At 50.9% G+C, this 13,071-nt stretch overlaps 1 protein-coding gene across 1 annotated transcript; it reads left to right on the top strand.

Annotated features, from left to right (window-relative positions):
* Window positions 1-910: 910 nt before the first annotated feature.
* Window positions 911-11,192, top strand: SLC25A35 (solute carrier family 25 member 35). Its single transcript, XM_060256824.1, has 5 exons — window positions 911-1,296; window positions 5,955-6,020; window positions 8,096-8,248; window positions 9,684-9,818; window positions 10,963-11,192. Exons 1-5 carry the CDS (start codon window positions 922-924, stop codon window positions 11,140-11,142), a joined length of 909 nt encoding a protein of 302 aa, XP_060112807.1. The 5' UTR covers window positions 911-921; the 3' UTR covers window positions 11,143-11,192.
* The last annotated feature ends 1,879 nt before the right edge of the window (window positions 11,193-13,071 follow it).

The raw sequence follows: 13,071 nt of genomic DNA, 5'->3' as shown, positions 1-13,071 counted from the left end.
TGCCGCTGTTTCTCATCCTTCCCCCGCTCCAGCCTCTGCAACCAGGATTCCCCCCCCCCGCCTCAGTTTCCCTTGGAGAGAAAAAGAGCTCTCCCTTCTGTTCCCGTCGGAGACCCCCCATCAAAGAAGGGGATCTTCCATTAGCGCTTCTTGACTCGCCCCGAAAGTGGCACCCGATGGATTGGTTCCCTTTTTTCTAATCCCAGCTTCTCTGCTTTTAATCTGCCCCCCCCTCCCTGTTTGGTACCTGCGAGCCCCATGGCTTCCAGCTGGTTACTGTAGCTCCACATTGTGATTTCCCTGTGTCTGCCCATCAGCTCTCTTCCTGCTCTTTGTCGCCCCCAGCCCTTGAAATCCGTGCACCCCGGTCTTCCTAACCCCTTGCCTTTCCCTATGCATTTAAGCCCTCTTTGCTTCAAGTTGTGCAAGAATTATGCTTCCCAGAACTTGACCACCCCCTAGCTGCCTTTTCTGCCCCCTCCTTTGAACCTTCCCAGCTTTCGGTTTCCTAAAGCTGTCATTTGCTGGGGTCACCTGGAGTGTTCCCTCTAAGCTGAGCGAGCGGGAGCTAACTCACAGATTTTTACTTCCCAGCTCATATGGTTTTTGTCTTGGCTCAGGCCCAGAGCGCAATAATTGATGCAGCGGCTCACAACTTGAATGCCAGTAGCTCATAAAGTAGAATTTTTGCACGTAAGGCTCTGCAGCTTAGAGGGAACGTTGGTCACCTGCGGTCTTGTAACAGTGACCCACGGTCTCCGTTGGCAGAGAGATCTCCATCAGAATACCCCCAGCCAGGTCTCCATCGCCCTTCCAGGCCTGCTCTGATAACTTCTAGCCCCCTCCCCAAGAGAATCCTCCATCATTCCCCACCACCCCTAATCCGTTGTCTCCTTCCCAAGTACCCCCTACCCCACTATCATGGACTTTCTTCTTAGCGGGGTGGCAGCTTGCGGGGCCTGCGTCTTCACCAACCCGCTGGAGGTGGTGAAGACCCGGATGCAGCTGCAAGGGGAGCTCCAGCCTCCTGGCACCTACACCCGCCACTACCGCAATGTCTTCCACGCCTTCTATACCATCGGGCGGGTGGACGGGCTGGCGGCACTCCAGCGGGGCCTGATGCCCGCCTTGGTGTACCAGTTTGGCATGAATGGCATCCGCCTGGGCTCCTACAGTGTCGCCGAGTCAGCCGGCTACACCCGCGGCCCCGACGGACAGCTCAGCCCTCTGCGCAGCACCTTGGCCGGGGCCTTGGCTGGCGTGATGGGAGCCGTCACCAGCAGCCCCATCTACCTGGTGAGTCTTGGGGTCTGGAGGAGGGTGGGCTGTCCGCTTGAGAGAGACATGGGATTGGTGGCTGGGGGTGAGCTTTTCCTCGTCTCCCCACATTTCTCAGATTGCAAGTGCAACTTGCTTGCGCTTGAGTCACATCTGAGAGCCAGCTTGGTGTAGTAGTGAAGTGCGCAGACTCTTACCTGGGAGAACCGGGTTTGATTCCGCACTCCTCCACTCGCAGCTCCTGGAATGGCTTTGGGTCAGCTATAGCTCTCGTAGGAGTTCTCCTTGAAAGGGCGGCTTCTGGGAGAGCTCTCTCAGCCCAACCTAAGAACATAAGAGAAGCCATGTTAGATCAGGCCGATGGCCCATCCAGTCCAACACTCTGTGTCACACAGTGGCCAAAAAAAAAAAATTATATATATATAATGTTTGTGTATATATATATATATATGTGTGTGTGTGTGTGTATATATATATATATATACACACACACACACACACACACACTGTGGCTAATAGCCACTGATGGACCTCTGCTCCATATTTTTATCTAACCCCCTCTTGAAGGTGGCTATGCTTGTGGCCGCCACCACCTCCTGTGGCAGTGAATTCCACAAGTTAATCACCCTTTGGGTGAAGAAGTACTTCCTTTTATCCGTTTTAACCTGTCTGCTCAGCAATTTCATCGAATGCCCACGAGTTCTTGTATTGTGAGAAAGGGAGAAAAGTACTTCTTTCTCTGCTTTCTCCATCCCATGCATTATCTTGTAAACCTCTATCATGTCACCCCGCAGTCGACGTTTCTCCAAGCTAAAGAGCCCCAAGCGTTTCAACTTTTCTTCATAGGGAAAATGTTCCAGCTCTTTAATCATTCTAGTTGACCTTTTCTGGACTTTCTCCAATGCTATAATATCCTTTTTGAGGTGCGGTGACCAGAATTGCACACAGTACTCCAAATGAGACCACACCATCAATTTATACAGGGGCATTATGATACTGGATGATTTGTTTTCAATTCCCTTCCTAATAATTCCCAGCATGGTGTTGGCCTTTTTTATTGCAAACGCACTCTGTCTTGACATTTTAAGTGAGTTATCTACCATGACCCCAAGATCTCACAAGGTGTCTGTTGTGAGCCGGGGGGGGTGGGGGAGGTAAAGGAGATATTGTGACCACTCTGAGATTCATAGGGCGGGATATAAATCCAATATCTTCTTATTTCAATGGCTTGTATGCTTTTTGGAATGCCAGAGGGTGACCTCATTGGTCTGCAAGAGGAGAGCAAGGTTTGGGTCCAGTTGCGCCGACAAGATTTTCAGAGTATGAGCTTTCATGAGTTGAATCTCCCTTTGTCCAATACCATAGAGTGAGTCTTAAGACTCCCAGAGCTGGAAGGGGCCATACAGGCCATCTAGTCCAGCCATCTGCTTGCTCAATGCAGGATCAGCCTAGGATGGAAGTAGCCAAACTGCAATTCGGCAGCCACGTGCTGCTCTTTCACACATATTGTGTGGCTCTCAAAAGCCCCACTGCCCCATCGGCTGTCTTGGAGAAGGCATTTGTCTCTTTAAATCACTTCTCCAAGCCAGCCAGCAGCTTGGAGAATGCATTTAAAGTTGCTTTCTTTCCACCTCTCTCCCTTCTCCCTCCCCCATCTATTTGCCTTCCTTCCTTCGTCTGTCTTGCAGCTCTCAAACATCTGACTGAGAGCCAGCTTGGTGCAGTGGTTAAGTGTGCGGACTCTTATTTGGGAGAACCGGGTTTGATTCCCCACTCCTCCACTTGCACCTGATGGAATGGTCTTGGGTCAGCCATAGCTCTGGCAGAGGTTGTCCTTGAAAGGGCAGCTGCTGTGAGAATCCTCTCCAGCCCCACCCACCTCACAGGGTGCCTGTTGTGGGGGAGGAAGGTAAAGGAGATTGTGAGCTGCTCTGAGACTCTTCGGAGTGGAGGGCAGGATATAAATCCAATATCTTCTTCTTATTATTCTATGTGGCTCTTCAGTTAAGCCAGTTGGCCACCCTTTGTCTAGAGCAGGGGTGGGGAACAGTGGCTCTCCAGATGCTTTTTGCCTACTACTCCCATCAGTTCCAGCCATTGGCCATGCTGGTTGGGGCTGATGGGAGTTGTAGGCAAAAAAACATCTGGAGAGCCACAGTTCCCCACCCCTGGCCTAGAGCATCCCTGAGAGGTGTTTGTCCATCTGCTGCTTAAAGCGAGGGGGAGCTCACCACCTCCCTAAGGGAGCTGATTCCACTTCTGAAAAGCTCTTACTGTTAAAAAAGTATTTCCTAATATCCAGTCAGTACCTTCCCGCCCTTAATTTATAACCATGACTGAAGAAGGAAGCTTTGACTCTTATACCCCAATGATCTTGTTGGTCTCTACGGTGCTACTGGATTCAAATCTAGATATTTTGGAATATGACAGATGAGGGAATAAATGGCACTCTGAAGTCCTATTAAAAGCGAAGCCTTCCCTGGCCATAGTTTTTTCCATAGTTTTGCCAAGTTTAGGCTAGCACTTGCTAGAGACTTTTTTTGGTGGAAAGTAGCATCTAGTCACAGCGGAGGTATGGCGACCCTGTGGAGTTTTCAAGGCAAAAGACATTCCGAGGGGATTTACCACTGCCTACCTCTGCATACAACCTTGGGTATTCTTGGTGGTCTCCCATCCAAGTACTCACCAGGACTGACCCTGCTAAGACTTCAAGATCTGATGAGATCAGGCTCGCCTGGGCCGTCAAGTCACAATCCAGTGGTCACAAGGTCAAACCCACAACCTTGGTGTTATTAGCAGCGCACTCTGAGCTAACGACCTCTCCACGTTTGGAGAAATGTCGACTGGGGGGTGAAATGATCGAGGTTTACAAGATTACGCATGGGGTAGAGAACGTAGAGAGAGAAGTACTTTTCTCCCTTTCTCACAATACAAGAACTCGTGGACATTCAATGAAATTGCTGAGCGGTCAGATTAGAATGGATAAAAGGAAGTCCTTCCTCACTCAAAGGGTGATGAACACATGGAATGCACTGCCACAGGAGGTGGCGGCGGCTACAGGCATAGACAGCTTAAAGAGGGGATTGGATAAACATATGGAGTAGAGGTTCATCGGTGGCTGTTAGCCACAGCGTATTGTTGGAACTCTCTGTCTGGGGCAGTGATGCTCTGCATTCTTGGCGTTTGGGTGGGCAACAGTGGGAGGGCTTCTAGTGTCCTGGCCCCACTGATGGACCTCCTGATGGCACCTAGGTTTTTTGGCGACTGTGTGACACACAGTGTTGGACTGGATGGGCCAATGGCCTGACCCAACATGGCTTCTCTTCTGTTCTTAGTAGTTGATCAGAAACGCAGAGTTTCCTTGGGACTGGCTATTGTATTTCCTCTTGCCGAGGTTTGGCCTTCCAGTAAACTTTTTTTGGAAAATCCCGACCCTGTCTTGTGGAAACATCTTCCTGTTTTCAACTAGTGAACTTTTAAACTCTTTTGAAAGACTCGATAGCTGATGCCCCCCCTGATTTGGAGTGCCCTTCCTGGAAGACACTGTGGTCCCTAAGATGGAACATTCAGATGGCATCATTAATAGATGAGCTGACAGTATGGTATCACCCCCCAAACCTCAAGATAGCCTCTTTCTTTGCCTAGCGACCGGGCTGGCCTTGGAGCAAAAGAAAGTGAAAAGAGGCTGAGCTGGTTTTTTGGAAGTGGCCGGCTTTCATCAGCTGCAACTTCCTCTCTTCTCATCCAACATTTCAGCAAAAAGCATCCTCTTTGGTCTTTCAAGTTGATACCAGCCTGTGCACGATCACTTTTGTTTCCATATTTTGCAACCTGCACCATCTGTTGCGTCATTCTAATTGCAAAGGGCGGTTCCCTTGTTGATGGCATGACGTTGTTGCTGTTGTTTAGATAAGGAACAGGTCACACGGAGTTGGAACCCGCCCTTTCTTTCGCCAGCCAGCGCTGAAAAGAAAGTCTTTAAAATTCTTGCACCATAATCTATGAGCAAAGGGGCTGTATGTTGACTATATACGTATCACATGTCCTTGTGGTCCATCCATTCCTGCATCCTCCTTCCATCACTGGTTGAAGGAAGATTCTGCAGGGGGATGCCTTTGAATGCAATGCTACTTTCATTGGATGGGCCAGGCTTGTGCAGTGGCAGGCAATGGCAAGCCACCTCTGAAGTCTTCTGCCTTGAAAACCTCACTTGGGGTTGCCATAAATCGGCTGTGAGGGTAGCTCAGTGGTAGAGCATCTGCTTGGTGAGCAGAAGGTCCCAGGTTCCATCCCCGGCATCTCCAACTAAAAAGGGTCCAGGCAAGTAGGTGTGAAAAGCCTCAGCTTGAGACCCTGGAGAGCCGCTGCCAGTCTGAGTAGACAATACTGACTTTGATGGACCCAGGGTCTGATTCAGTAGAAGGCAGATTCATAGGTTCAACGAACCTTCCACAACTTCTTCCACATTTCCGCTGAGTTTTTAAGGCGACTCTTGATAGTATGAGACCATCTGCCCCTTGTTAGTACCAGGAAGGTGCATTGGAGAAGCACATTCGTGCCTTAAGATTTCTGAAGAAATGGGTATCCTTGCTGCCTAATAGCTGTGAGGGAAGCAAATGTACGTTTGTTTGAACCAGTCCACTTCAAGTGTCATGTGCCTGCACTCTTCTCCCAAGGTCAAGACCCACATCCAGGCGCAATCAGCCGCTGAGATCGCCGTCGGGCATCAGTACCAGCATGAGGTATGTTGGCCTCGCTCTGAAAGCCAGTTGGGTGTAGCGGTGAAGTGTGCAGACTCTTATCTGGGAGAACCGGGTTTGATTCCCCACTCCTCCACTTGCAGCTGCTGGAATGGCCTTGGGTCGGCCAGAGCTCTCTTATCTGGGAGAACCGGGTTTGATTCCCCACTCCTCCGCTTGCACCTGCTGGAATGGCCTTGGGTCAGCCATAGCTCTAATAGAGAGCCAGTTGGGTGTAGTGGTTAAGTGAGCGGACTCTTATCTGGGAGAACCGGGTTTGATTCCCCACTCCTCCACTTGCAGCTGCTGGAATGGCCTTGGGTCAGCCATAGCTCTGGCAGAGGTTGTCCTTGAAAGGGCAGCTGCTGTAAGAGCTCTCTCAGCCCCACCCACCTCACAGGGTGTCTGTTGTCGGGGAGGAAGATAAAGGAGATTGTGAGCCGCTCTGAGATTCAGAGTTTAGGGCGAGTTATAAATCCAGCGTCATCTTCTTCTTACCTGGCACACTAGCCCTTTAAGAACGGGTGGCCCGTAGCTTCATGTGTGTGCCGAGGGGCTGGTTCTCCCAGGGAAGCAGCGTGTTGGCAACCAGTATTATCTTGGCAACTCTCCGAGTTGCCCAGCATCCAGGCCTCTCTAGGGGGTCATCACAAGAGAGTTCTGTGGCGATGTGTCCAAAGAGGGAGGGCTGGAAACAAGGATGTTGTTGTTCTCGCCGTCTCCTCCCACCGGGCAGTTGTAAGACAAATGCAGGACAAGTTCCATACAGGCTTCACGGAACCTCTTGCAAAGAGCTCCTGAACAAAGTTATAAAGAGTCCGGTAGCAGCTTTAAGACTAACAAATTTGATTTTAGCATAAGCTTTTGAGAAACACAGGTCTCTTCGTCAGATGCATCTGATGAAGAGCAGGGCCGGATCTAGGAGAGGGGCAGAGGGGGGGTGCTTGCCCCACGCACCAACGGAGGGGGGGCACCAAATTGGGTATGGAGCCCATTGTATTCTATGGGAGCATAAGATAGAATGGCCCATAAGAGGGTGCCGTTTTTTAATTTTGCCCCCCCCCCTCAAAAAATATGTAGATCCGGTCCTGATGAAGAGAGCTGTGTTTGTCAAAAGCTCATGCTACAGTCAGATTTATATCTGAGGAAGAGAGCTGCGTCATACTAAGGTTAACAGGCTGCAGGTGTGTTAATTACAGCAGAAGCAACTTAAAGAAACATTACATCACATGGTAGAAGCAGAGACTCGAACCCAAGTCACCCGAGGTCCTAGTCTGCCATTCTGTCCCCACACCCTAATGGCTATCATGTTGATGACACCTTGAACAGGATGTATGGGGTGGGATGATGGCTCAGTGGTAGAACATCTGCTTGGTAAGCAGAAGGTCCCAGGTTCAATCCCCGACATCTCCAACTATAAAAGGGTCCAGGCAAATAGGTGTGAAAAACCTCCGCTTGAGACCCTGGATAGCTACTGCCAGTCTGAGAAGACAATACTGACTTTGATGGACCGAGGGTCTGATTCGGTATAAGGCAGCTTCATATGTTCATATGTCTTTAAGGGGAGGGATGGTGGCTCAGTGGTAGAACATCTGCTTGGTAAGCAGAAGGTCCCAGGTTCAATCCCTGGCATCTTCAACTATAAAAGGGTCCAGGCAATTAGGTGTGAAAAACCTCAGTTTGAGACCCTGGAGAGCCGCTGCCAGTCTGAGTAGACAATACTGACTTTGATGGACTGAGGGTCTGATTCAGTAGAAGGCAGTTTCATATGTGGGAGGGACAGTGGTAGAGCATCTGCTTGGTAAGCAGAAGGTCCCAGCTTCAATCCCCGGTATCTCCAACTATAAAGGGGTCCAGGCAAATAGGCGTGAAAAACCTCTGAGACCCTGGAGAGCCGCTGCCAGTCTGAGTAGACAATACTGACTTTGATAGACCGAGGGTCTGATTCGGTATAAGGCAGCTTCAGATGTTCATACGTATGGCTAGCCTATCGAGGTGATCTGGGTCTACCCTGTAAAGACCGCTGAGAGTACCAGTCATGATTAAAAATGTTATTAATCTTTCTCTCTTGGACCTAGGGGATGTTCCGCGCTCTGGTGATGATCCACAGAGAGCACGGCCTGGCAGGGCTGTGGCGTGGGGCGATCTCTGCCGTTCCTCGAGTCATGGTGGGGTCTGCCACGCAGTTGACGACTTTCTCTTCTTCCAAGGAGTTCATTGGAAACCTTGGGGTAACGTGGACGAATGTTTGCAGAAACAGCTGAGGGGTTTGGTCGGGGGAGAGGGGAACCAAAGCTATCCCCACCAAAACTGAGCAGGCTGTGTGCCTGTGTATGCCAGTCTCTGCCCTAATAGATGTGGTCTCCTCTGGTTATCTTATTGATTCATCACAGAGATAGGTTCTCCAAGGCTCAATAAGAGTGGGTCGCGCTCGTGGCTGGATTAACAATTAGGCCAAGTAGCACTGGCCTATGGGCCCCCGTGCCTTGAGGGGCCCCAGGCTGGCATTTCCCCCCCAGTTTCCCCCCTGCCTGCAGCCCTCCCAGCCAGCAACTCAGCTGCTCTTTGCCCAGCTTGCCTGGTGCGGCTGCTGCCGGCGTTGTCGCCAGGTTTGCCTCTCTCCGCCTTTCCCCTGCAGCTTTGTCAAAGGGGCTTTTGAGAAGGTGTCTGCAGGCTGCAGTGGGGGTTGTGGGTGGTTGCTCCGACTCAGATAATTTGCAAGGGGGGCCCTGAGATTTTGACTGCCTGGGGCAGTCCTCTCCACGGGGTTTAATCTGGCACTAGGCACACGGATTCACTGGGGGGGTAGGAGTTGCAGCGAGATGCAGGATGATCTCAGAAGCTAAGCGGGGTTGGTACTTGGATGGGAGCCCACCAAGGAAGGCTCTGCTGAGGAAGGCCGTGGTCAGCCACCTCTGCTTACTCATTTGCCTGGAAAGCCCTTTGAGGTTGATGTAAGTTGGCTGCAACTTGACGGCATTTTGCGCGCGCACACACTCACACACACGGTACCCATACATTATGCTGAGATGGGGTTTGGGTGTGCGTGTGCCTCTCTGTTGCAATCCGTGTGGTCTTTGGTTCCCATACTGGTTCATGAGAAAGAAGAGATCCTTTCAGAGGGCAGCCATGTGGCTTTTTGGTAGAGCAAGGTTCAAGTCCAGTAGCCCTGTTAAGAGCAACAAGGTTCCCACCAGTACTCCCTCTAAGCTATGGAGCCTTGTGAGCAAGAATTCCACTTTGTGAGCTGCTGCCATTAAAGCTGTGAGCTGCTGCATACGCTAGTTTGCTCTGGGGCCAAACAAAAATGGGTGAGTGGAGGCTAAAAAACTGTGAGCTAGCTCACGCTAACTCGGCTTAGAGGAATCACTGCTTACAATTCTCTCAGAGCTGTTCTCTCAAGAGCAGTTCTCTCAGAGCTCTCTCAGCCCCACCTACCTCACAGGGTGTCTTGCACGGATGGGAAGGGAAAGGAGATTGTAAGCTGCTCTGAGTGAAGGGCGGGATATAAATCCAATCTCCTTCTCCTTCATACACTGGTGTTCCATACAGCTCTAAGGTGTTCCTGCACTTGAATCTCGCAGCTTACTTTTTTTTTATTCCTGAGGGCTAGAAACTTGACTTCTGTTTTCATTCTAACTGACTCTGCCCCCTTCTGCCCCCCAGATCTTTCCCAAAGACAGCTGGCAGGTGGCCCTGAGTGCCGGGATGACCAGCAGCTTCACCATCGCTATTGCCATGACCCCCTTTGATGTGGCCAGCACCCGCCTCTACAACCAGCCTGTGGGGCCTGAGGGCCAGGTGAGCATTGAGAGGGGCGGGAGGATAGGCTACGGCGATGCCTGGCTAGGCTGGACAGGGAAGGGATGGAGATAGGAACACCTTCTCCCCTGTTGAGAGACAGAACAGGGTGGTGGTTTTCTGTGGCCCCAGAAGGTAGGACCAGAACCAATGAGTTGAAATTAAAGCAGAAGTTTCTGCCTCAACTTTATGAAGAACTTCCTGACCGTTAGAGCGGTTCCTCGGTGGAACAGGCTTCCTCAGGAGGTGGTGGGTTCGCCTTCCTTGGAGGTTTTAAAATAGAGGCTAGATGGCCATCTGACAGCAATGTGGAGCCTGTGAATTTAGGGGCAGGTATTTGTGAGTTTCCTGCATTGTGCAGGGGGTTGGACTAGATGACCCTGGAGATCCCTTCCAACTCTACAGTACCATGGATTCAGTCACGGATCAACACCTACGCTCTCGAGTCTCTCTACTGACAGCACAGATTTGAGCGTGTATGCGTTGATCCGTGACTGAATTCATTGTACTGTGGCTCCAGTTGAAGCGGCATTGAGAAAAGACTGACAAAGGGTGAAACCAATGAAACTGGAGGAAATCCAGGAAATATGGTCTTTTGATCTCTTTGTGAGAAGTTGAGCAGAACGATGGACGCCCCTGTCTTCTCCCAGATTCCAGATTGTGAGAAGTGGCTGAAGTTGGTGCCTCTGAGACACACTTTAGGAAAACAGACTGGGGGAGTGCTGTGAGGATGTCCTTTCTATTATTTTGCTGTATGGACTTATTATAAATGGTGCACTAAATGTTTCTTTACGCACTTTTTGTGTGAGAGTGATAATTCAACTGGTGAGGTTTTGAATGCTATTGCAGGGGTGGCCAACGGTAGCTCTCCAGATTATTTTTTTTGCCTACAACTCCCATCAGCCCCAGCCATTGGCCATGCTGGCTGGGGCTGATGGGAGTTGTAGGCAAAAAAACATCTGGAGAGCTACCGCTGGCCACCCCTGAATATTGAAACCCTGGAAAGCTGCCGGCTAGTCTTGAGCAGACAATACTGACATCGATGACCTCAGTCAGCACCTCCGTATGTTCCTGAGAAGAAATGTCACTGCCCTGTATGTTGTTGTTTGTTTTCCAAATGACTCTGTCTCTCGTTCTGCCGCAGGGCTTGATGTATAAGGGTCTTCTCGACTGCCTGGCTAAAATCATCCGCACAGAGGGCTTCCTCGGGATCTACAAGGGCCTGGGGGCCTCCTACTTCCGGATTGGGCCCCACACCATCCTCAGCCTGCTCTTCTGGGACCAGCTGCGCAACGCTTACGCCCGCTGGACGGACCAGCGGTGACGCCGACGGTAGCCGGAAGTGCCAGATGCCAACATGATTGCTGTGTCTCCTCTCTGGCCTAGAGTCATGGAGAGGCTCACACTTGGCAAGGCCGGGCCTCTCCCTCTCCTCTCCCCAGCAATGAACTCACCTGGGAGTGCAACAGAGCTGCCTCCGGCGTTTTTCGTGGCATAGGGAAGGTCGTTGGTGCCTCACACTGCTTCTCACAACCGGTTATTTCCTGACCTTTCTCTTTGCTACCTGGGAGATCTTCTGCAAGATGTGCTGACCCAAAATTGACACGCTCACGATTGTTGTTGCCACCAAAGAAACTTAAACCACGTGACTCTGTGGCCACAGCCCTGCCCTCGCTGGGCTTAAATCTACTTGGGAATCCCTTTCTTCTAGGCCGGGCCTCGTTAGCTCTGCAGCCTTCCAAGCAGAATGAAGCCTGGGCCGTCATCCACTGGGTGGCTTGGCAGTTGCCCGCTTCTATAATCACAGACGGACAGGAGAACTTTCTTTAGAGCCGCTGGAATGGATTTGATAGCTTCCATGGTGAGGAGTTTGCTGCTGGCACGGTCTCTGCTCCTAGAGCACGTCAGTGATGGCAGTTATCTCATTGGCCAAGGCCTTTTTTCTGGAAAAAGAGGTACTGGAAATCTCGAGAGGGAAGTGAAGGAGAAACGCACAGGTGCCCCTCGTGAACTTATTTGTTTTTGAAAATTTTGTTTCCACAGAGAGGCTCCGGAACTCCGTTCCACTGCGTTCTCCTAGGGGGGGAATCCTTGCCGTTGGCAATCAAGAATTCTGCTTTGATAGGCCTCAGGTGGTTAGCCGTGTTAGTCTGAAGCGACACAACACAGTTTGGGTCCAGTGGCACCTTTAAGGCCAGCCAAGTTTTGGGTACAAGCTTTTGTGTGCCCGCATCTGAAAAAGTGCATATGCGCACGAAAGCTTATACCCAGAATTAAACTTGGTTGGTCAGGGCTTTTTTTTTTTGTAGCAGGAACTCCTTTGCATATTAGGCTACACCCCCCGATGTAGCCAATCCTCCAATGAGCTTACAGTAGCCCTGTAAGAAGAGTCCTGTAAGCTCCAGGAAGATTGGCTACATCAGGGGTGTGTGGCCTAATATGCAAAGGAGCCCCTGCTAGAATTCCAAGCTCTTGAAGGATTGGCTACAGCAGGGGCGTGTGGCCTAATATGCAAAGGAGCCCCTGCTAGAATTCCAAGCTCTTGGAGGATTGGCTACATCAGGGGTGTGTGGCCTAATATGCAAAGGAGCCCCAGCTAGAATTCCAAGCTCTTGGAGGATTGGCTACATCAGGGGTGTGTGGCCTAATATGCAAAGGAGCCCCTGCTAGAATTCCAAGCTCTTGAAGGATTGGCTACAGCAGGGGCGTGTGGCCTAATATGCAAAGGAGCTCCTGCTAGAATTCCAAGCTCTTGGAGGATTGGCTACATCAGGGGTGTGTGGCCTAATATGCAAAGGAGCCCCAGCTAGAATTCCAAGCTCTTGGAGGATTGGCTACATCAGGGGTGTGTGGCCTAATATGCAAAGGAGCCCCTGCTAGAATTCCAAGCTCTTGAAGGACTGGCTACAGCAGGGGCGTGTGGCCTAATATGCAAAGGAGCTCCTGCTAGAATTCCAAGCTCTTGGAGGACTGGCTACATCAGGGGTGTGTGGCCTAATATGCAAAGGAGCCCCTGCTAGAATTCCAAGCTCTTGGAGGATTGGCTACATCAGGGGTTTGTGGCCTAATATGCAAAGGAGCCCCTGCTAGAATTCCAAGCTCTTGAAGGATTGGCTACAGCAGGGGCGTGTGGCCTAATAGGCAAAGGAGCCCCTGCTAGAATTCCAAGCTCTTGGAGGATTGGCTACATCAGGGGTGTGTGGCCTGATAGGCAAAGGAGCCCCTGCTAGAATTCCAAGCTCTTGAAGGATTG

This window comes from Heteronotia binoei, chromosome 15, assembly GCF_032191835.1.
Source record: "Heteronotia binoei isolate CCM8104 ecotype False Entrance Well chromosome 15, APGP_CSIRO_Hbin_v1, whole genome shotgun sequence".
Lineage (NCBI taxonomy): Eukaryota > Metazoa > Chordata > Lepidosauria > Squamata > Gekkonidae > Heteronotia > Heteronotia binoei.
The sequence above is the reverse complement of the archived record's forward strand: the minus strand, read 5'-3'. Positions and strand labels throughout refer to the sequence as shown.

Bases quoted from the DNA above. Each gene is read 5' to 3' on its own strand.
- SLC25A35 (XM_060256824.1), top strand. From the start codon at position 922: ATGGACTTTCTTCTTAGCGGGGTGGCAGCTTGCGGGGCCTGCGTCTTC. The intron at 6,021-8,095 runs GTATGTTGGCCT...TCTTGGACCTAG, and splicing joins GGCATCAGTACCAGCATGAG to GGGATGTTCCGCGCTCTGGT. The intron at 8,249-9,683 runs GTAACGTGGACG...TCTGCCCCCCAG, and splicing joins AGTTCATTGGAAACCTTGGG to ATCTTTCCCAAAGACAGCTG.